General features: G+C 51.0%; 1 protein-coding gene across 1 annotated transcript; it reads left to right on the forward strand.

Moving 5' to 3' along the window:
* Positions 1–541: 541 nt before the first annotated feature.
* On the forward strand, positions 542–17,697 carry LOC119974258 (sialic acid-binding Ig-like lectin 13). Its single transcript, XM_038813028.1, has 4 exons — positions 542–581; positions 11,800–12,165; positions 15,192–15,485; positions 17,579–17,697. Exons 1-4 carry the CDS (start codon positions 542–544, stop codon positions 17,695–17,697), a joined length of 819 nt encoding a protein of 272 aa, XP_038668956.1.
* The last annotated feature ends 7,131 nt before the right edge of the window (positions 17,698–24,828 follow it).

Consider the following 24,828-nt stretch of genomic DNA (forward strand, 5'->3'; position numbering starts at 1 on the left):
ATATTGTGAATTTATAACGACACCTACCAATGATTGATGCCTTTGAAAGAATACTACTTGGCGTTGAGGTATAGGTGTGAGGCACAAGTCTGTTTTACAGAACGTTTTTCTAGGTCAAGGCATGTGGGGAGTGCAGAGACATGGGCCGGGATTCTCCACCCGCCGCCCCGGTTTTCAGGTGCAGTGCGTCCCCGCCGGCGGCAGGATTCTCCGTCCCGCCAGCTGGCCCATGGGGTTTCCCATTGTAGGCAACCCCATGCCGTGGGGAAATCCCCAGGCATGGGCGCGTTGCCGACGCAATGGAGAAACCCGCCAGCAAAGAATCCAGCCCCATGGGCTTTCAGATGTCCCAAGGTGGTGTAAGACTTTCTTTCTTAAAGCCATTAATTCTCTGCAAAGCACCTATCATCTTACCTGCTCAAATTATTCTGTGAAGACATTGATCACTCGAGAGCTGTCGGACAAGAGGCGAGGTCTCATTAACTCCTTTCTCTTTCAGAGCCTGAGAGTGAGAAGCTGCTGAAATATCAGAGATTGGACAATGATCGGGAAATCTTACTTCCTCCTGTCACTTCTCCAAGGTAATATTGTCAGCTCAGACAGATTTGTGGTTAATTGTCTTTGTAAAATATCATTCATAATGAGCTCTGATTGGGAACCAATTCAGCAGTGACCCAGTAAATAAACTCACACCAAGTCCCATTGGCTCATTGGCAATGCCGAATATTTAACATTCAGGTCATGGTGTCGAAATCTCTCCCTGACCTCACATTTATTTGTTGGCGCAATTTAACCAAAACGTTTCTAAGTGTGCTAGAGAGCAGGAACTGCAGCAAGCTTCCCGATGCTCGGACTGGCGAGGCCGTCATTGCTATAAAACATTATTGATCCACTTAAAGAGGCCCCATGGGCTTCACGCCGCAAATGATGGTCCCGCCGGTTGATTTGCCGGGACCGCGCTCTCCAGCCCCCTGCTAACAAGGGACAGCAGCAGTTAAACCGCCCCTGCACAGCCAACCTCACTCAGCTCACAGCCATACCATCGAGGAGACCAACTCTATGATTCAGGGATGCCGATGTGGGCAGATTGTTGGACGTGGTAAAGGCCAGACTGAATTCCCGGTTCCCCTGAGGGTCTCAGAGGGTCAGCCACTGGGCAGCCAGTGCTGCCTGGGAAGTGGTAGCAGCTGTCAGCTCGAGGAGTGTGACCAGGAGGACCAGGGCCCAGTGCCATAAGAAGATCAACGACCTGCACTGGGCCACACGGGTGGGTTGGCATCGGACCTCAAAACCACTCCCTCCTGAGAATCTGCCTGGCACTGTCCATGCCCAAAGTTCCATGCCCCAGCCCACCCATCTACAGCAGTGCCCTCCACGCCGCCCACCCCCATACACCCAATCCCCATACTGTCCACTCCCCTTCTCCCCCTTCCCCATATAACCCTATCCATCCCACTCCCCATCTCCCCCCCACCCAAAACCCCCACCCACATCTGCGCTGAACAACACGTGCAGTCTGTGTCCCCGCAAGAGAAGTTGGAATATAACAGATGGGAGAGGGCCCAGATGTGCGGCGGGGTGCCAGACATCAGTGTCCTCACCCCCGACGAGGAACAGGCCCTGGAGGTCACCGGGTGGCCAAGGACAGATCTGTCACTGACGTAGAGGTTGACGTGTGGTGCAGAAGTGAGGCTTCACCAGCCCCTACCGAGATGACCTGTTACACATGAGTTGTTAATGCCACACAGAATTACTCACCCCTCCCCACTGATCACATGTCCATTCTCCCACAGGATCACCATCCGATGGTGCCGATCCATCCGGGCTGGTCCCTTCCACCTCCTACCTCAGAGGGGAGCTCTGAGGACACCACCTTATTCGCGGCACAGCTGTCACCCCCACCCTCCCCCAGCGCGGAAACACACAACTCGGTGGGTGACAGCAGTGGACAGACTCCTGGGGCACATTCTGGTGAGCACCACACAGTTGCTGGTGCACATCAGGAACACCTGGGTGAGAAAGCAGTCGGAGGTCTGCTGGATCCCAGGATCCAGCTGGATCCCAGTCAGCTGCTGAGCCTCTGGACCAAGGTTACCCCACGCTGATGCAGACATTAGGGTGTGGCAGCCGGGACATTCAGAAGGGGATGTCAGCGACACTCCAGCAGGTCCATAGCTGATTGGAGGAGCCCCACAGACCTAACAATTTGAATTTCCAAAGATCTTTAACCCTTGACTACTCCATTAAGTTACAGATATCAGATTTATAAGTAAAACATTAATAAACTGCTCATTACTAAAAAAGTGACAAGATGAACATATAAGAAAACAACAGGGGTGGGATTCTGTGATCCTGAGGCTAAGTGTTGATGCCGTCGGAAACACCGTCACCTTTCTCGACGGCGTCAACACGGCCTCAGGATCAGCAATTCTGGTCCCTACAGGGGGTCAGCGCGGCACTGGAGTGGTTCACGCCGCTCCAACTGTTGATCCTGTCGGGAACTGGCCGCCGCGGGATCCGCGCATGTGCAGTGGGGCCAGCGCCAACACGCGCATGCGTAGTGGCTTCCTTCAACCCGCCGGCCCCAACGCAACATGGCGCAGGGCTGCAGGGGCTGGCGCGGAGGAAAGGAAGCCGCCAGCCAGAGGGGCCTGACCGCCGATCGTTGGGCCCCGATCGAGGGCCAGGTCACATCGGAGGCCCCCCCAGCGGTCGGACCCCTCCTCCCCTCTCCCCCCACTCCCCTCCCACCCCACAGGCTGCCCCCGGACCCTTCAATGCCGCGGTTTTTACAACGGCAGCTCGCCCCATCAGGGGCCGAGAATCGGCAGGCTGGCCACGTAGAGTGGCCCCAGACTGGCGCCACACCAACCACACCACTCTGCGGAGAATCGCGTGCCAGTGTCGGGGTAGCGTGGCGCGATTCACGCCGGTCGCCGGGATTCTCCAGCCCTGCCCCGGGCTGACAGAATCCCGCCCCCTGGTTCTCTAATTCATTGATCTATGATGACCATCTACTAGACTACCTAATCCCAGGACCCCATCCCACCCTCTGCCCAGACACACACAAGACAAGCACAAGGTAAGGGTTGCTGAGCATTAAAAAACAGGGATTAAAGGGGTAGGTTTGAAATAATTCTTCACTACTGTGGTTGCAGCCTCTGGGAAATAGATTTACACGAGAAGTTCAGCTTGGCGCAATTCCATCCTTCGGTCACCAGATGGTGGTTCATTTAAGAATTCTAGGTTGGTGCGACAGCCCCAACACATACAGTTCGAAGATTACTGACCTTTGGGGGGCGTGGGGGATGTGCAGGGGTAGGGTGGGTGTGGGGGTTTGGAGGGGTGGGGGAGGGGTGGGTGGGGGACGTGGGGGTGGGTGGCATGGGGGTGTGGGAGGGTTGGGGGGGTGTGCTGGGTGTGGGGTGGTGGGGTGGTGAGGTGTGGTTGGGGTTGCGTGGGTGGGAGGGGTGTGGGGGTGGGGGGGTCTGGATGTGGGAGGTGTGGGTGGGGGAGTGGGTGTGAGGGGGTCTGGGTGTGGGGGTTTGGGGGGTCTAGGTGTGAGGGGAGTGGGGTGTGTGGTGATGTACCACTGTATATATGTGTGTGCTTGCATTAGGGGATGTACGACAGTACCTGTATTACAGGTTTTCCGGTAAGCCCCTGCCGGCTAGCTCTGCCCACAGGAAGCAGTATAAATATTCATCAGTTTCCCTGAGATGCCATTCTACAGCTGCAGCCGAAGGAATAGCATCTCACTGTAATAAAGCCTCTCTTGTATCGATTCGAGTCTTTGTGTGCAATTGTTAGCGCCACAATTTATTACAGTGAGATTTTCCAACATCATGGACATCAGAATTAAGCCTGATCGCCTGCAGCTGGATCCACAGTCGCCGCAAACAAGGAAAGACTTTAACCACTGGCTGGCTGTTTTCGAGGCCTACATCACCTCAGCGGACCCTACACCATCGGAGGCTCAGAAGGGACAACTCCTATACTCAAGGTTGAGCTCCAGCGTGTTCCCGCTAATTCAGGACGCGCCTAACTACGCCCGGGCCATGGAACTTCTCAAAGAGAATTACGCCCAGTCGAAAAACACTCTGTTGGCGAGACATGTACTCGCCACTCGCGTTCAGCAACCGGGTAAGTCGATTGAGGACTTCTGACGGGCCCTTATCCCTCTAGTACGGGACTGCGACTGCCAGGCCGTCTCGGCCACGGAACATTCGAATCTCCTCATGCGGGATGCATTTGTAATGGGTATTGCATCGGACCCCATCCGGCAACAACTGCTGGAAGGGGTCGCTCTCGATCTTGCGGCAACAAAGACTTTAGCGCTCTCAATGACGGCTGCTTCCTGTAATATGCAATCCTACCCTGCCCACAACGCAGCCCACCCATCCTACCCCTCGTGGACCCCGTAACCGATCCCTCCGACTGGGGCCACTCCCGCGCAGTATGCCTGCGCTGCTCGCTGCACCGCGCACCCTAGGGGTCCCCGCTGCTACTTCTGTGGTCAGCACAAGCACCCCCACCAGCGCTGCCCAGCCCGCATCACGACCTGCAAATCCTGTGGCAAGAAAGGCCATTTTGCAGCGGTGTGTCAGGCCCACGCAGTTGCCGCTATCGCGCCCGAACTCTCCCCCTCGCCTCAGTCGATCGCGCAATGGGCCCTGCCGTCCGCTACTCCCGGGGCCACGTGGAACCAGTGGACACCGCCATCTTCCTTCCCCGACTCCACGTGCGATCAGTGGGCGCTGCCATCTTTCGCCGCCCCCGCCATGTGCACACCATGGGCGCCGCCATCTTCATCCTCCGACTCCATGTGCGTTCCATGGTCGCCGCCATCTTGCCCCGCCCCCACAACGTGCACTCCATGGTCTCCGCCATCTTGCCCCGCCCCCACAACGTGCATTCCATGGTCGCCGCCATCTTGCCCCGCCCCCGCAACGTGCGCTGCATGGGCGCCGCCATCTTCTTCCCCGCAGGTACTCCAGACGCCGCCATTTTGTCCTCCCCTCGGAACTGGACCACTGGACCCGGGTCGATCGCCCGCTACTCGCCTCCATGACGCTCGACCAATCCCGTCCTCGCAACCTGGCCACCGCTTCTACGATGGTGCTTATCAACGGCCAGTCGACCTCCTGCCTCATCGACTCTGGGAGCACGGACAGTTTCATCCATCCGGATACAGTAAGGCGCTGCTCCCTTGCGGTCCATCCCGCCAACCAGCGAATCTCCCTGGCCTCCAGATCCCACTCTGTCCTGATCCGGGGCTTCTGTCTGGTCAAACTCACCGTACAGGGCGTTGAATTCAACCGTTTTCCGCCTGTACGTTCTCCCCAACCTCTGTCCCACACTATTACTGGGCCTGGACTTCCAATGTAACCTCCAGAGCCTCACCCTCAAATTCGGTGGGCCCCTACCCCCACTCACCGTTTGCGGCCTCACAACCCTCAAGGTTGACCCTCCCTCCCTCTTTGCCAATCTGACTGCAGATTGCAAGCCCGTCGCCACCAGGAGAAGACGGTACAGCACCCAGGACAAGTCCTTCATCAGGTCCGAAGTCCAGCTGTTGCTACGGGAGGGTATTATCGAGGCCAGCAACAGTCCCTGGAGAGCCCAGGTGGTGGTGGTTAAAACTGGGGAGAAACACAGGATGGTCGTGGACTACAGCCAGACCATCAACTGGTACACGCAGCTCGACGCGTACCCCCTCCCTCGCATATCTGATATGGTCAATCAGATTGCACAGTACCGGGTCTTGTCAACAATTGACCTGAAATCCGCCTACCACCAGCTCCCCATCCGTAAATTGGACCGTCCCTACACTGCCTTCGAGGCAGATGGTCGACTGTATCAATTTCTTAGGGTTCCCTTCGGTGTCACTAACGGGGTCTCGGTATTTCAGCGAGAAATGGACCGAATGGTTGACCGGTACGGACTGCGGGCCACGTTTCCGTACTTAGACAATGTCACCATCTGCGGCCACGACCAGCAGGACCATGACACCAACCTTGCAAAATTTCTCCACACCGCATCTCTCCTCAACCTCACATATAACAAGGAGAAATGCGTGTTCCGCACAGACCGCTTAGCCATCCTCGGCTATGTAGTCCAAAACAGACTACTGGGGCCCGACCCCGACCGCATGCGCCCCCTCGTGGAGCTCCCCCTCCCCCACTGCCCCAAGGCCCTCAAACACTGCCTGGGGTTCTTCTCCTACTACGCCCAGTGGGTCCCACAATACGCGGACAAGGTCACCCCACTGATCCAGTCCACACAATTTCCCCTCACGGCCGTATTCGCTCAGACATAGCCAAGGCCGGGATGCACGCAGTAGACGAGACACTGCCCTTCCAAGTAGAGAGCGACGCTTCAGTTGCCGCCACTCTAAACCAGGCAGGCAGACCCGTGGCATTCTTTTCCCGCACCCTCCATGCCTCCGAAATCCGACATTCCTCTGTTGAAAAGGAGGCCCAGGCAATCATTGAAGCGGTGCGGCACTGGAGGCATTACCTGGCCGGCAGGAGATTCACTCTCCTCACTGACCAACGGTCGGTAGCCTTCATGTTTAACAACACGCAGCGGGGCAAGATCAAAAATGACAAAATCTTGCGGTGGAGAATCGAGCTCTCCACCTATAACTACGAGATCTTGTATCGCCCCGGCAAGCTCAACAAGCCCCCAGACGCCCTCCCCCGAGGTACATGTGCCAGCACACAAGCAGACCAGATCCGTGCCTTGCACGAGAGCCTTTGCCATCCGGGGGTCACTCGGTTGTACCATCTGGTCAAAGCCTACAATCTGCCCTACTCCGTCGAGGAAATACGGACAGTCACCAGAGACTGCCAGGTCTGTGTGGAGTGCAAGCCGCACTTCTACCGGCCAGACCGCGCGCGCCTGGTGAAAGCGTCCCGCCCCTTTGAACGCCTCAGCGTGGATTTCAAAGGGCCCTTCCCCTCCACCGACCGCAACACCTACATCCTTAGTGTGGTCGATGAATTCTCTAGGTTCCCCTTCGCCATCCCATGCCCGGATATGATGTCTTCCACCGTCATCAAGGCCCTTGATTCCATATTCGCTCTGTTCGGTTTCCTCGACTATATCCACAGTGACAGGGGATCCTCGTTCATGAGTGATGAGCTGCGTCAGTTCCTGCTCAGCAGGGGTATCGCCTCCAGCAGGATGACCAGCTACAACCCCCGGGTAAAGGGCAGGTAGAGAGAGAGAACGGGACAGTATGGAGGGCCGTCCAGCTGGCCCTACTGTCCAGGAACCTCCCAGCCGCTCGCTGGCAGCAGGTCCTCCCTGACGTGCTCCATTCCATTCGGTCACTGCTGTGCACCGCAACTAACAACAGACGCCATAAACGTGTTTTTGCCTTCCCTAGGAAGTCTACATCTGGGGTGTCGCTCCTGACCTGGCTCTCGATCCAGGGCCGGTCCTTCTTCGTAGGCATGTCAGACTCCACAAGACAGACCCTCTGGTGGACAAGGTACGCCTGCTCCACGCGAACCCCCAATATGCCTACGTGGAGTTCCCCGACGGCCGCCAGGATACAGTCTCGTTCAGGGACCTGGCTCCCTCGGGTGCTGATCCCATGCCCACACTCCTCCCTACCCACGCGCCACCCTCCTTTTCCCCAGCGCCCCCGACTTCAGCCCCACCAGGTCCATCCCTCGTTCCCCTGCCCACACTAGAGGACATGGAAGATTTCAGCTCGCTCCCGGAGTCATCCAGCCACTGGCCAGCACCAACACCGCCAGCACCAACACCGGCAGCACCAACACCGCCAGCACCAACACCGCCAGCACCAACACCGCCAGCACCAACACCGCCAGCACTAACACCGCCAGCACCAACACCGCCAGCACTAACACCGCCAGCACCAACACCGCCAGCACCAACACCGCCAGCACCAACACCGCCAGCACCAACACCGCCAGCACCAACACCGCCAGCACCAACACCGCCAGCACCAACACCGCCAGCACCAACACCGCCAGCACTAACACCGCCAGCACCAACACCGCCAGCACCAACACCGCCAGCACCAACACCGCCAGCACCAACACCGGCAGCACCAACACCGCCAGCACTAACACCGCCAGCACCAACACCGCCAGCACCAACACCGCCAGCACCAACACCGCCAGCACCAACACCGGCAGCACCAACACCGCCAGCACCAACACCGCCAGCACCAACACCGCCAGCACCAACACCGCCAGCACCAACACCGCCAGCACCAACACCGTCAGCACCTACGCCGTCGATGCCGACACCGCCTGTGCAGACGTCGCCACCACTGCTGCGTCGCTCACAACGGAGCGTCCGACCGCCGGTCCGACTCAACCTGTGACGGGCACCGGGTTGCCCGATGGACACTTGGTTCTTTTTCCCCCCCCCTCTTTAAGTAGATCACGTTTATGTATTATAGTTTCACGTCACCCCCGCCGGACTCATTATTTACAGGGGGTGAATGTGGTGATCTACCACTGTATATATGTGTGTGCTTGCATTAGGGGATGTACGACAGTAGCTGTATTACAGGTTTTCCAGTAAGCCCCTGCCGGCTAGCTCCGCCCACAGGGAGCAGTATAAATATTCATCAGTTTCCCTGAGATGCCATTCTACAGCTGCAGCCGAAGGAATAGCTTCTCACTGTAATAAAGCCTCTCTTGTACCGATTCAAGTCTTTGTGTGCAATTGTTAGCGCCACAGGGGGGTGGGGAGGGGGTGGAGGGTGACTTGGGGGAGGGGGTGGTGGGCAGGTTGGGGGGGGGGGGATAATCAGTGTCCAAAGACTACAATTTAACCAGAAATCCCAAAGGCTGCAGTAACTTTGTAGAAGCTGCCCCCAAATCATGTACACAGGAACTGGAAGCAGGACGGGCATTAGAAGGGAACACAGATGGACATAGCCAGGTGCTGCGGAGCTGGTCCTAGTCACAGGTGGGCATTGCTGGAGCGCTCCAGAACATATCCCAGTCACTGTGCTGCAGACAATGGGGAGCCGCCAGGGCTGGCAGCGCCAGATGACGCCGGGCAGCCAGGGCTCAGTCCAGCTGCCCCGAGTTGAACCCCAGAGCCCTATGGGCACTGACTGGGAGAAGCAGGCACTGGGTGCCAACCCCGAGCCACCCAGAGTGCTGATGGCGCCCAAAAGCGTCTCTGCGACCTACCCTCCCCTGACAATGGTGAGACTCAGAGTCAGCACCCGGAACTGGGCCGCACAGCAAGGCCAGCGCTGCCGGCAAGTGTCCCGGAGACCTCCGGTCCTAGGGCCACCAGAGGATGCCTGCCAGGGGCATCGACGGCCACAGGACATAGGAGGCAACACCTCTGATGTGCCTCCACCTCTGATGTGCATTCTGGGGACACACCCAGATGTAACAGTAGAGCATGGAAGGGTAAGCTGGTTAAGGATCACGGAGTGGGCACTGTGGGGAAGGAGGTAGGAGGTAACGGGGCAAGAGTGCTTTGGGGAGGGGAAGAGGTTGGGGTGGGTGTTTGGCAGAATGGGGCTGCACCATCAAGGGATTGGGGTATTTGGGAACACGTTTGTATCGAATTTTTAAAAGGTGACCTCGGTCAATATGACGCCTCTGGCACTTATTTCTGCAATGCGGGCCGTGCATTAATCCCATGCCCCAACTCCCAGGTCATGGATGCCTCTTCCCCCAACTTGTCCCCCCAGAGCCCCCCCTCATACCCACCCCCTCAACCCCACCCCTGGCACACAATGTGCTGATGACGGGTGTGAGCGAGCACTCAGCAGACAGGCAGGGGTCAGACTGTGGCATAGATTGAGCAGCACCAGCGCCCAACTCGCTGCGGGTTATCATCACCGCCACCCCACTTACCCTCGACAGTGACCCGCTGACAGTGCTGACACACTCCCATCACCCTGGAGTGCAGTTACACAGACCCTGTGAGGGTGGGACGGAAGAGGGAGAGAAGGGGGAAGGCTGAAGGATGTGGCGGAGGGGGGTGGGAAGACGGGCTGGTGGGGAGGGGGGTGAATGATGGACGAGACCGCATCCTATGTGAAGCAGGTAAGGGTGAAGTCCTCCCTGTCCCTCCGGATTTGTCGGACTCTCGCTGCTGTCGCCTGTTCTTCATCTACCGACTGGTCCTGCGGTCACTGGTCTCCGTACTGGCATCATTCGCTAGGTCCTCAGCAGATAACCCTTATCCCCAAAAGCCAAACAGCTGCCCTGGTGTGGTCCTCAAAGAGGCTGAGGATGTCCAACTGTCCTTGGATTAAGTTGTCAGGTACTGGAACCCATTCCTGTTGACATCGGGCATGCCCAGATGGCTCAGTGACGCAAGGCTACATGCGTGCCATCTATTAGCCCCTGGACCAAGGGCATCCTGTCTATGGCAGAGAATCCTACTGCCCAAGCATCTTGTTGGGCCTGGTCCATATCAAAGTTTATATAGTTTGCCGCCCGGGCAAACAGGGCATCTGTGACTTCACGGACTTCACTTATGGGCTGCAGCATGTGAGATGCTGTACAATTCCCTGCTCGAGCCCAGGAATGATCCTGAGGTGTAGCAGTTCAGGGCCGCGGTGACCTTGATGGCCACCAGGACCGGGTATCCTCCTCCTCCACATGGTGCCAAGTCCATGAGGTCATGGCACAGGTGCCACACAGTTCCTTGTTGAGGTGGAGACTCCTGTGGCACATGCTGTCCGTCATCTGATCAAAAGACCAGCGACGCCTGTAAATCTTGGCCCCTGTGGTAATGGTGATTTCTCAATAAAATGAGATTCTCTGAGCTCCTCCAGATCTGAGGTTCAGGGAGGGAATTCCAGAGCTTAGGGTCCAGGCAGCTGAAGGCACAGCTGCCAGTGGTGGAGCGATGGAATTGAGGAAGGTGATCGAAAGGCTGGAGCGTAGAGATCAGGGATGTTCAAAGGGACTGGACAAGGACACAGAGAAAGAGAAATGGCTGGTGGAGTTCAGAAAAAGAGTTCTAGGAACTGCAGGAGGTTACAGATTTTAGGGATGGTTCGGGGTGGCAGCATTCCGGGCTGGAGCAGGTTACAGGGATAAGGGGCAGGATTTAATGGGCATGTGGCGCTTAAGCGAGAGCATGGCGAGGCCTTTAGATCGCAGGGAAGGCCAAAATCGAGAACCACGCCAACTGATCGATTTGCGATCTAACCGGCCTACCCCTGTTGGTGAAATCAGGATCCTGCCGTAGCGTGGCAAGAAACGAATAATCATCACTTAAGGCCAATCTGGACAGAAATAACAGGAGAGAAACTCGAGGTGGTGGCCCATGTGCAGCACCCCGCTCCATTTCCTGAGGTCCAGGCCGTCCATCAGACCAGGGAGGAACCCAGAGAGGGAGGCTGATGGTGCAACAACAGTTAGAATAGACAGAGAGAGTGCAGTCCCCACACTTCCTGCCCAGTTTCGCCATCAGAGTGACCACAATAGGCAAGTTAAACAACTGAAAGTTAAACAGATAGCTCAGCGAGCAGTGTAGAAAGGTGAGACATTTACTCAGTTATCCTGTGTGCCTTGTAGACTCTGTGTTTGGTGGATGACTGGCTTCACTCCCCAGGGTCCTGAGGACATTGAGCCAATGTGGAATAAACTTGTCCACTCCTGTGTCCAGAATTCTCTTCCATCTACTGTGAAACCTTGGGGAGCTCCTTTTGTGGCCTGTCGATGGTCCACCCGCTCTGCCACTGGGTACCAGAGACAGAGGGGGTGGATATTGAGTCTAGTGGATCTACAAACCATCCAGTGTTAAATATTGATATTTTTCTCTCCTCAGTTGGACTGTCACAAGAGTGGAAAGGCCACCCTCCACGAGAGGTGACAGCGCAGGAAGGTTTGTGTGTACAGATTCCATGTCATTACAGCTATCCATCACATCTGGCAAACCAATCTCAAGTTGGAGTCTGGTTCAATAATGAAAGAGGGGCGACGTCAACTACTGTCTTTCACTCCAAGGATGACAATCACGTGGTGCCACGTTTCCGCCATCGGACCCGGCTGTCTGGAAACCTGAAAGATGGCGACTGTTCGCTGATTATAACTAACGTCACACAGGAAGATTCAGGACCTTATTATTTCAGAATAGGACCTGATGACAGGATTGCTTACAGAAACTATCCTGTAACCCGGCTTAATGTTTCTGGTAAATGTTTCTATACTATTTAATTCAACCCTCTCTGGGTTGATGTCCCCTAATGGCATATTTTATTTCCTCCAGTTTGAGAAATTCTGCCAGATAGGATAGCCAGTCTGCAGCCCTGGGTAGCGCAGCCGATTGCCAGCTGAACTGGCGGGCGTTCAGGGAGGCATAGGCTAGGGCATCATCCCCTCTCCCCATGAAGAGCTCTGGCTGTTCTGAAACCCCCGAAGATTGCCACTAGAGGGCACAGCTCCACTTTCACCCCACAACCCTGAACATGGTCTCAAAGAAGGTCGTCCGGTACCCGACAAGACCAGAACACGTGGGTGTGGTTTGCCAGGCATCCCTGCCACAGTTTGTCATGTTCTGTATACTGACCGATATGAATGATGCACTAGAGAACATGTAGTTCTGGACTACCTAAAATAATTTATTATAAAACAGCTGCGTGGTGAAGATAACTGAAATAAATATATAGCAAACTACTAACCCTAACTAACTATTCTAGAGCTACTGCAAAATACGTCTAACCACCAGCACGACATACTCCCAACTCCCCAAGGCACAGAGTCACATGGCAGGTATACACTGCCACCTGGTGGTCAGAGGTCATGTACATTACTATACACAAGATTGCTGATGCATATCATCGAATGTTCACACTTGTGCTCCACCTCCAGAAGCCCACTGATTAGGTGTGCCCTGTATGCCATCTTTGGTTGTGTTAGGCTCAGCCATGCACATGGGGAGGAGAAGTTTGCCCTTTTGCTTCTTTGTTCCACAGTTCTCCCCATAACTCCCTGCCTAGCTCTTCCGCCCATTCGTCCTTGTCTCTTCCGAGGCTGGGTGGGGAAGGGAGTATCTCTTCCATTAGTTGGCCGTACATGTCAGCACAGATCCCGTCTCCTAGTTCGCCCGTGGTCAGAAGTCGCCTTTCCTGAGACTGCTCAGCACATCCCCACCACCGGAAGTCAATTAGTCACTTACCTGTTCATTCTGTACGTTTATTAACATCTTCCTTTAGTTTATTGCAGTTTTCTTCTGTATTGACTCGCTCCCAATTCAGTCTCATCTGTAACTTTTGAGTCTTATGTATCTACAAACCATCCAGTGTTAAATGTTGATATCTCTCTCCCCAGTTGGACTGTCACAGGAGTGGAAAAGCCGCACTCCACAACAGGTGACAGCGCAGGAAGGTTCGTGTGTACAGATTCCGTGTCATTACAGCTATCCATCATGTCTGGCAAAGCAACCGCGAGTCGGAATCTGGACGAGTTACATGCAAGTGGGAGTATGGGAAATGTATTTTCACTCCAAGAATCAAAATCACCTGATGGATGGCAACTGTTTCCTGATTATAAACAATATCAGACGGGGAGATGAAGGGAGTTATCATTTCAGAGTAGAATTTGACAATGGTCCAAGCCATAAATATTACCCTTCCACCTGGCTTCGGGTTTCCAGTAAGTGCCGTGTTATAATTATTCAAAAATTCACGTAAAGCACTCAGCAGAAAATAACACACACTGTGACATTACACATTAACACAAAACACAGCTTATAACAGTGTCTGATTATCAATAACCTGGTGATAGATTCCAGTTCATCCTAAATCAACCTCTCTAATACTCTCTTTAATAGTAATGATGAAATGTATTACTGTGTGCATCACTGTTATCAGGTTATCCACGCCCATCAATCTCCCTAATCCTGTTTAAAAGTTGGTCCTGAGTCAATAATGAGCCAGTGCACTCCAAGATCTGATCTGCTCCTCCACTCTCACGCAGTATTGTCAATTCAAGGGTCTCGGAGTGAAAGTGTATCAAACTGAGAGTCAGAAATGCCAATGCCTGAAAGTAGTGTAAGGATTCCCATGTTTAAATCTTGCTTCCCTTGTGTAATTTCTTTATGTTCTGTTCTGCTGGCTTCTGTAATACTGCAGCCTTTGCTTTTAAACAGGGACACCTCAGTATAATGTGCTATTTCAACTCGTCCAAAAACACCTCCCGGACAATGTGTTATCAGGCATGGTCCACTGATGACTCGATTTGATGGACTTGGCTGGCAGCCAATCAACTGCTCATATTCTCGGGACTTCTCTAATTCTCTGTGCTGATTGATGTTGGTCACAGAAGGTTGTGGAAAATACAGCAGGCTCCATCTTGGGAGGTTTTAAGTTTCCCTTCTGATTTGAGAGGCTGGAGAGCCATAGTTCTCTCTCTCTCTCACATTCCTGATGACCTCTCTAAGGACCTGAAGAAAGGTTTATCTCTGCACCACAGCCAGTTAAACCCAAATTGCTACATGTGAAAGTGACTCCCCAAAATAATTCCTACGGCCCGTGAGGTTTGATTGAAGGGGCACACCAGAAGGTCCAAACCAACTGGTGCTTTTTAACACATAACGTCACTAGATAGCTGACTACAAAGACTACATCCTCAGTAGTGAAGATATCTATCTCACATCCCTCTCAATCCCCATTAGTTTGATCCTTTCTCCACTGTGTGTCTGTCTTCTGTGTGTGCGGGTGGAGAGTGAGACAGCATTAAGGGGAATAATTAGATTATCAGACCGTAGTTCTATTATCACCATTACTTGTTTATTTCTTCTCTTCTGGTAGGACGGCACAGTGGTCAGCACGGCTGCCTCACAGCACTCACGGCCCGGGTTCAATTTTGGCCGTGGGTGACTGTGTGGAGTTTGAACGTTCTCCTCGTGTTTGAGTGGGTTTCCTCCTGGTGCTCCAGTTCCCTCCGACAAAGATGTGCAGGTTAGGTGGGGTTATGTACTTACAGGGATAGAGAGGGGGACTGGGCCGAGGTAAGGTACTCTTTCAGAGGATCAGTGCAGACTCGTAGGGCCGAATAGCCTCCTTCTGCACGGTAGAAATTTTTTGATTCTATAACATTCTCAGATCATTGTTCTGATACCATCCTTGTAAAAGGGCTTTCTCTGGTGGGACTGTGATTTCTATTTGAACTGATGCTTCACGTTATATTTATCTGAAAGTATCATTCTCTGTGTGTCAGATTTCACAGATAAACCCAGGATATTCCCGGCTGAAATTATTGCAGGAAAGCGTGTGGACATAAGCTGCACCTTCAACACAACATGCAACGGAACAGCACCTGTCTTAACCTGGGACACTCCCACTGACGTACCTGGATCAGTCTCAAACACAGTAACTCAGCATGGCGTCACTCTGACCTATACTTCTGTTCTGACCCTGATCCCATCACTCAAACACCACGGACAAAACCTTACGTGTAGAGTGAGATATCCATCTGTTTCATCGGAGCGAACCCTCAGACTGATTGTGCAAGGTAAGTATGGTCATGATACTTTCTACAATAGTTGGAATGGTCTAGATTGTGCACAGCAAGATCCCATGAACATCAATGTGATGCAGATGAGATCATCTGCATATGGGATATTTGACTTCCTTCTCTTCCGCCTTGTGTGGCTTGGTGTCAAAGTTTTAGTTGTGTCTTCAACTGAGAGATGGAGAGATTTAGGGAGGGGATTTCTGTTTGTTCAAAGCTTACACAGGCATCACTGGAACCTCAAAACACCAGGGACCAGGGTTCAATTCTTGCCTTGGCTAACTGTGTGGAGTTTGCATCTTCTCTCCGTGTCTGCATGGATTTCCGCCGAGTGCTCTGTTTTCCTCCCACAATCCAAAGATGTGCAAGTTGGGTGGATTGTCCATGATCAATTGCTCCTGCCCCTTAGTTTTCAAAAGGTTAGGTGGAACTGCTGGGTTACGGGTATAGAGTGGGGACCTGACTCTGAGTAGGGTGCTCTTTCAGAGGCAGACTCGAAGGGCCAAATGGCCTCCTTCTGCACTGCAGGGGTTCTATGATTACATTGTGCTCTCACTGCTCCAATGTCCACTTTTTCTATTATATCCAATGGCCCAGTTGGACCTGGCACAGAAAGGGTTAATACTGGACTGATGATGGCACCGCCCACACAGTGATGTGAGCGAGCACGAGACCAACAGCCAGGGTGAACTTCTTGTTGAATGGAGACGTGTGTACCAGTAAGCATGGAGATAATTCCTGGCTGTCACCATTTACTGTACATTTGTAAATAGTTCTAAGACTCAGTAAAGATTTACAGTTAATCTATGGATAACTACAAAGACTTCTTCAGACCTATCAAACTGTAACCAACATGTACAGCACCTTTTCCTACTGAGAAACTCACTTATCCATCGTACCATTCGAGTAAATCTCCCCTGGGTCGCATCATAAAGATGTGTAGTGGATTAACAGACAATACACGGACTGTATGATTTCCTGCAGTGGTTTATGATTGCCTGGGGATGTTGGACAGAAGATTTCTACATTATTCCCTTTCTTATTGGCCATGGTGTTGCATCCATGAATTAAACAGTATTTTCAGAACCAAAACAGGCCACTTGGCCCAACTTCTCCATGCCGGCAATTCTGTTCCACAGAAGCCTCTTCCCACCCCCGCTCTTCATTTTCCCCCATCACCATTTCCTTCCATTTATCTCTACCTCGTGTTTATCCAGCTTCCCCCTTAAATGCATTAACACTATTCACCTCAGCCACTCCCTGTGGGAGCAAGTCGCACATTCTCGCACTCCCTGTGAGAGCGAGTTCAACATTTACCCCACTCCCCATGGGAGTGATCCCACATTCTCCCCAACTCCCATGGGAGCAAGTCCCACATTAGCTCCACCGCCTGTGGGAACGAGTCCCACATTCTTCCCACTCCCTGTGGGAGCGAATCCCACACTCTCCCCCCTCTTTTGGGAGTGAGTCCCACATTCTCCCCACTCCCTGTGGGAGCGAGTCTCAGATTCTCCCCAATCACTGTGGGAGCGAGTCCCACATTCTCCCCACTCCCTGTGGGAGTGAGTTCCACATTATCCTCACTCCCTGTGGAAGCGAGTCTCACATTCTCCCCACTCCCTATGGAGTGAATTCTATATTCTCCCCACTCCCTGTGGGACTGAATTCCACATTATCCCCACTCCCTGTGGGAGAGAGTCCCATATTCTCTCCAATCCCTGTGGGAGTGAATTCCACAGAGGTCCGTCACGATCCTGATGATTTGCACATGCATTGGAGGTGGATATCCAGCCTGCGTTAAACAATTCCGGATTTTTCTACAACACGATCCTGCTCACAGCAATGGAGAGAAACATTGGATTGGGAGTCAAACAGGAAAATGATCAATTCTCACTAATGTTTCACACTCAGGTGAAAGTTCAGATTGTCCACTCTTAGAGTGTTCACACTGAAAACATTCAGGATCCATTTAATCCCAGTGGATGGATCAATATTACAGCAAATGTCGCAGTGATATTCAGTTGGATTGTTCAGCCAGAGTGAGAGATTGAAAGCAGAGAGTAAATGATGATTTCTTTCTGTGTATTTTTCAGACAGTGGAGGAGAGAATCTGGACGTGATCCTGATCCTGGGAATACGAGCTGTGATATTCATTGTAGTTGTCGTTATCACTGTCGCTGGGATTTGTGTCTGGGAGAGACGGACAGTTTAAGGAAGTCCTCAGTCTGTTTAAAGCTTTGTGCAGTAACAATCTTGTCTGTCAGTGCAGCCAAATACCGTGTGGTGTTGGGTTAAGTTGCAATGAAACCAGTCACTTGTCCTGGTTAGAATCACTTTAGTGTCATCGAGTCATTCCAGCACCGGAAGAAGCCATTCAGCACATCCAGTCCAGGCTATCTCTCTGTGTGGACCAATCCAGTCAGTTCCATGACCCCTGCTCTATCCCGGTATCTCTACAAGTTAATTTCCCTCAAACGTTTGCCCAATTTTCCTTTTAAAATCATTCACCATCTCCACTTTCACCCACTCTCCATCGTGGGCAGCGAGTTCCAGGTCATTACCACTCGCTGTGTAAACAGCTCATCCTCACATTCCCTCTCCGCCCAAAACCTTAAAGCTGTGCCCCCGCCTCCCTTCCTTGTGCAATCAGCTTTTCATAGAACCATAGATTCCCTACAATGCAGAAGGAGGCCATTCGGACCATCGAGTCTACACCTTTGAAAGAGCACCCTACCTGGACCTACTCCCCACCCGATCACGTAACGCCACCTAGCCAAGAGGCAATTAATCATGGCCAATCCACCTAACCTGCAAATCTTTGGACTGTAGAAGGAACCAGAGCTTAGCACAGGGCTAAAGAACTGACTCTTAAAACATACCACGCTGGCCAGCAGCACGGTTCAATTCCCATACCAGCCTCCCCGAACAGGCACTGGAATGTGGCGGCTAGGGGCTTTTCACAGTAACTTCATTTGAAGCCTACTTGTGACAATAAGTCATTTTCACTTTCATTTTCATTTCAGACATAGAGAGAATGTGAAAACTCCGCACAGTCACCCGAAGCCAGAATTCCTAATGGCAACAGCTATTCTTTATCTATCTTATCAAAACCTGTTTTTTCTATATGTACAGGTGAACTCCTAAAGTTGTTCATTCATATTTGGTGCAAGAGTAGACAGGAAACTGTGGCCAAACCAAGGCTCACAGAAGAATTAGAGATAGTATCAGATTCAAAAAAGAGGCATACAAATTAGCAAGAAAAAGCAATCGACCTGAGGATTGGGAACTGTTTAAAATTCAACAAAGTCCGACCAAGGGATTGATTAAGAATAAGAAAATACAACATGAAAGTTCGCTAGAGGAGAATATAAAAACTGATCGTAAAAGTTTCCATATCTATCTAAAGAAAAAAGGTTGCTAAAGACTCCAGTCAGAAACGGGGGAATTTATAACAGAGAACAAAGAAATGGCTGAGGAACTAAATTTGTACTTTGCTTCTGTCTTCACTAGGGAAGACATGAATAATGTACCGGACGTTCTGAGAAATACAAGTTTTAGTGAGGAGCTGAAGTAAATCAGTATTAGTAAAGAAATAGTTTTGGGGAAATTAATGGGATTGAAGGAGGACAAATCTCCAGGCCTGATAGTCCTCATCCCAGAATGCTTAAGGATGTAGCCCAAGAAATAGTAGATTCATTGGTGTTCATTTCATAAAATTCTTTGGACTCTGGAATGGTTCCTGCAGATTGGAGTGTAGCTAATATAATCCCACTATTCAAAATGGGAGGTAGAAAGAAAACAGGTAACTATAGACCAGTGGGCTTAAAGTCGGTAGTAGCGATGTTGCCAGAGTCCTTTATCAAGGATTTCATCACACAGTATTTGAAAAGTAGTGGTATAACCAAAGTCAGCATGGATATACGAAAGGGAAATTATGCTTGAGAGATTTTCGAGAACATATTGAAGATTATAGAATTTACAGTGCAGAAGGAGGCCATTCGGCCCATCGAGTCAGCACCGGCTCTTGGAAAGAGCACCCTACCCAAGGTCAACACCTCCACCCTATCCCCATAACCTAGTAACCCCACCCAACACAAAGGGCAATTTTGGACACTAAGGGCAATTTATCATGGCCAATCCACCTAACCTGCACATCTTTGGACTGTGGGAGGAAACCGCAGCACCCGGAGGAAACCCACGCACACACGGGGAGGATGTGCAGACTCCGCACAGACAGTGACCCAAGCCGGAATCGAACCTGGGACCCTGAAGCTGTGAAGCCATTGTGCTGTCCACAATGGTACCGTGCTGCACCGTGCTAGATGTAGCTAGTTGAGTTGACATGGGAGAACCAGTGGATGTGGTTTATTTAGTTATTCAGAAAACTTTCGATGAGGTCTCACATAGCAGAGAAAGTTAAAGCACATGGGATTGTGGATAGTGTCTTGAGATGAATGGAAAGCTGGTTAGCTTCCTGAAAACAGGAAGCAAATAGTTGGAATCAATGGGTCTTTTTCTGATTGGCAGGCAATGATTAGTGGGATACCGCAAGGATTTGTGCTGGGTCCCCAACTGTTCACATTATATATTACTGATTTGGACGATGGCACCAAATGTATTATCTCCAGATTTGCAGATGATATAAAGTTGGTTGAGAGGGTGAGCTTTGTGTAGGATGCAGAAATGCTTCAGTGGGATTTGGACAGGCTGAGTGAGTGGGCACATGCATGGCAGATGAGGTATAATGTGGATAAATATAAGGTTATCCGCTTCGGTAGCAAAAATAGGAAGGCAGATTATTATTTGAGTGTAAGCTGAGAGAGCGCATACTCAACCAGACTTTGGTGTTCTCGTTCATCAGTCGCTGAAAGTAAGCGCGCAGGTACAACAGGCAGTATAGAAGGCAAATGGTATGTTGGTCGTCATAGAGAGAGGATTTGAGTATAGGAATAGGGATGTTTTCGGCAATTGTATAGGGCATTGATGATGTCACACCTGGCGTATTGTGTGCAGCTTTGATGTCTTTATCTGAAGAAGGGTGTTCTTGCTATGGAGGGAGGTCAGTGAAGGTTTAACAGGCTGAATCCTGGGATGGTGGGACTGTCATACGAGGAAAGACTAAGTCAGTTAGGATTATATTCATTGGAGTTTAGAAGTGTGAGAGGAGATCTTGGAAAAACTTATTAAATTCTAACAGGATTAGACAGCGTAGATTCAGAAAGAATGTTCTCTATGGTGGGGGAGTCCAGAACTAGGGCTCATAGATTGAGGATAAGGGGTAAATCTTTTAGGACTGAGGTGAGGAGAAATTTCTTCACCCAGAGAGTGGTGAATTTGTGGAATTCGTTCTCAGAGAAAGTAGCTGAGGCCAAAACATTGTGTAATTGCAAGAAGGGATTAGATATAGCTCTTGGGGTGAAACGGATCAAGGAATATGGGGGGGGGGGAAAGCGGGATCAGGGTACTGAACTTGATGATCAGCCATGATCATAATGAATGGCGGAGCAGCCTCGAAGGGCTGAATGGCCTCTTCCTGCTGCTGTTTTCTATGTGTGTTTTTCTGTATGTTTCTATCATCTTGTCTACCTCTGTCAAATCTCCCCTCAATCTTCTTTGCTCCAAGGAGATCAAATCCAGCTTCTCCAACCCCAACCTCGGAGCTAAAATCCTCTTCCCTGGAACCACTCTGGTAAATCTCCCTCTGCCCCCTCTCGAGGACCCTCACATCCTTCCTAATGTGTGGCGACCAGGACTGGACACAATACTCTAGCTGTGACCTAACCAAGCTTTATAAATGTTCAGCATAACCTCCCTGTTTTAATACCGTCCCTTTGTTTCAAAGAGCTTATTGTTTCTATCAGCATAAACAGCAATTTACAAGCAGAGTATCATCAGCAGACAGAGGGCAATGAAACATCGGCATGCTGCTTCTTAATGTACAGAGTGGAACCTGGAACCAGAGATTCTCCTTCTCCTCCTCAGCAGGCTGAAACTCTTCCTGGTCCATGGTGCTTCCATGTCCTGCTGTGTGGACACATCATAACCAAGGCATTGCCTCACTGTGTGCAGCCAACATGGTCGAATAGCAATGAACAGAAATGTGACGTCACCGAACTTTGTTATCAGAGCAGAATGTGCTTTCTGAATGCTGCACCTTTTTCATGCTGTATTAGATTGTAAGAAGCATTTGGGTAATGAACAATATTACATTATTAATACGAATGATTAAAATGTTCAGGCTGTTCTCTGAATGTTTACATATTAAACTTCTTATTTTGTTGCAGATTTCTTGGTTCAAATTTCTTCCTTCCTGTTGTCATATTTTCCGCATCATGTCACTTCCTGCGCCAACTGTTACAAGGGAATGTCGCATGGAAACATTTTACGTTGTCATTTCACCCTCCTGACAGTGGTGGTGCTGCATTACCATAACTTTCCCACTCAGATACGAGAGGCGATATTCTACTTTTGGGGACGATGTCTCAAAGTACTGGAGAATTCGCTCAGTACCGACCCTCTGACAGTGCAGCACTCCCTCAGTACCGACCCTCTGACAGTGCAGCACTCCCTCAGTACTGACCCTCTGACAGTGCAGCACTCCCTCAGTGCTGACCCTCTGACAGTGCAGCGCTCCCTCAGTACTGACCCTCTGACAGTGCAGCACTCTCTCAGTACTGACCCTCTGACAGTGCAGCATTCCCTCAGTACTGACCCTCTGACAGTGCGGCACTCCCTCAGTACTGACCTTTTGACAGTGCAGCAATCCCTCAGTACTGACCCTCTGACAGTGCAGCACTCCCTCAGTACTGACCCTCTGACAGTGCAGCACTCCCTCAGTACTGACCCTCTGAAAGTGCAGCACTCCCTCAGTACTGACCCTCTGACAGTGCAGCAGTCCCTCAGTACTGACCCTCTGACAGTGCAGCACTCCCTCAGTACTGACCCTCTGACAGTGCAGCACTCCCTCAGTGCTGACCTTCTGACAGTGCAGCAATCCCTCAGTACTGACCTTCTGACAGTGCAGCAATCCCTCAGTACTGACCCTCTGACAGTGCAGCACTCCCTTAGTACTGACCCTCTGGCACTCCAGCACTCCCTCAGTACTGACAGTGCAGCAATTAGCAATGGATAATAAATGCTGGCCTAACCAGTGATGTCCACATCCCATGAACGAACAGGAAAAAAACAAATCCCTCAATTGGACGAACAGTCGCCTGCACAGAGAATTATAGGTTTACCCCTCAGCACTCATACATTTCACTGACTGTCAAGCTCTGGGGCATATCCTGAGGTTGTGGAAGAAAGATAATGGGCCGGATTCTCTGTCGGCCGACTCCGGAACCGGGAAACCTGATTGAGCAGAGAATCGGTTTTGACTCCAAAATTGTGAAGGGTGCAGGTTTCGCAATTCTCCGGTGCCTCGACAGCGTTGTCAACGCATTCCATTCCGCACGTATGCTGTTGGCATATCCCGGTAATGTCAGCGACCTCCGCACTGCTCCGCCTCCACTGGGGAGAATTCCCGATGGCGAGGTTCACTTGTCCTTTTAAAAACTGTAAAACAGGCACCGTGCCTGCTGAGGGGGGAGAGAGAGACGACGCGGAAAGTGTCCAACATCGCCAACATTTGCTAACAGTTGTGCCGCTGGATTCATCAAGATATCTCTGAAATGCGGCTATCTTATCTGATCCCACAACCTCCCCTGGCAGCAAGTTCCAAGCACTGATCCTGTGGAACACCACTAGGCAAGCCTTATATTCAGAAAAGCACCCATCCACCGCTACCCTCTGTCATCTATGACTGAGCCAGTTCTGTATCCAGCTCACCTCTGACCCCGTGTGACTTCACCTTTTGTGCCAGTCTGCCATCAGGGACCTTGTCAAAGGGTTTACTGAAGTCCATGTAGACAATATCGAATGCCCTTCCTTCATCAATCATCTTCGTCACTTCCTCAAAAAACGTGACAAAGTTATGAGTCAGGATCTCCCCTTCACTAAACAATGCTGCCTATTGTTAATAATGATGTGGAGATGCCAGCGTTGGACTGGGGTGAGCACAGTAAGAAGTCTTACAACACCAGGTTAAAGTCCAACAGGTTTGTTTCAAATCAATAGCTTTCGGAGCACTGCTCCTTCCTCAGGTGAATAGACCTTTGTATTGAGCCTTTCATAGTGCAGCCCTTCTTAATCTTTGAAATCCTGTGGGTGCGATTTAAAGATTATTACGAATGAACTAAATGGCAACAATGTCCCGAAAGACGTGCTGTTAGGTGAATTGGACATTCTGAATTCTCCCTCTGTGCACCCGAACACGCGCCAGAGGGTGGTGACTGGGGGCATCACAGTAACTTAATTGAAGTGTTAATGTAACCCTGCTTGTGACAATAATAATGATTATTATTATCCTTAGACAGGGCATGTGCGGCAGGCAAGCAGTAAATATATTGTATGACAACCAATAACCATGTCCTTTGAACCCGGTGCACCCCAGTCCTGCTGTATGAACACATCATAACCATGACCACATCATAATCATAATCATGACTGTCTCACTGTGTGCAGCCAACATAGTCGAATAGTAATGAGCAGGAATATGATGTTGCTGAGCTTTGTTATCAGATCTAAATGAGTTTTCTGAATGTTGTATCTTGCTCATTTTCTGATGGATTGCAAGAAATGTTTGCATTTTGTATAATATTACGTTTATTAATGAAGGGAATTAAAATGCTTCACTTAATCTGGACAGATATATTTGTGTTAAACATCTTATTCTGGGGCAAACTTCCTGCTCCAAACCATTAATTCATGTGATTGTATTTCCGCACCAAATTCTGCAAATCACCAAGTCCACATTTATCAAGAAAATTTTCCATGTAAACATGTCACACTGTAGTTACACTTTCCTGCCAGTGGTGCTGCTGTAACCTCACCATTGTTGTTCTCAGGCTGCAGGATGTCTCTCAGTTGTGTTCACTTTATTATTAAGATACAAGGAATGGGGTCAATCTTCACACTGCGGTTATGATGTTGTTGAGAAGAGAACTGTTGAAAGCTCCCCACCTCCCCAGAGTTGAGGGAAGAGACAGTGCAGCCCCCAAACTCACCCCCACCCCCTGTTCATTTTTTTCATCCCTGCTCTAACGTATTAAGCATGAAGATCGAGGCCCAGAGGACAACTGAGAAAGGGCTTGTCCATTGCAGCTGGAACAAATAACCCGGCAACTCTCACAGGATAGAATTGCGGAGTGAGGGAAGGAGGAACTGGGGTAAATATCCACCACCTCCCAACACCCCCATCACTGTCACTACTAAAAGAGAACGTCAGTCTCGAGACAGAGGCCAG

This window comes from Scyliorhinus canicula, chromosome 12 (assembly GCF_902713615.1).
Source record: "Scyliorhinus canicula chromosome 12, sScyCan1.1, whole genome shotgun sequence".
Classification (NCBI taxonomy): Eukaryota; Metazoa; Chordata; class Chondrichthyes; order Carcharhiniformes; family Scyliorhinidae; genus Scyliorhinus; species Scyliorhinus canicula.

Excerpts from the sequence above, each read along its gene's own strand:
- LOC119974258 (XM_038813028.1), top strand. The coding sequence starts at position 542 with ATGATCGGGAAATCTTACTTCCTCCTGTCACTTCTCCAAG. Across the intron at positions 12,166-15,191 it reads AACCCGGCTTAATGTTTCTG|ATTTCACAGATAAACCCAGG; the intron begins GTAAATGTTTCT and ends TCTGTGTGTCAG. Across the intron at positions 15,486-17,578 it reads CCTCAGACTGATTGTGCAAG|ACAGTGGAGGAGAGAATCTG; the intron begins GTAAGTATGGTC and ends TGTATTTTTCAG.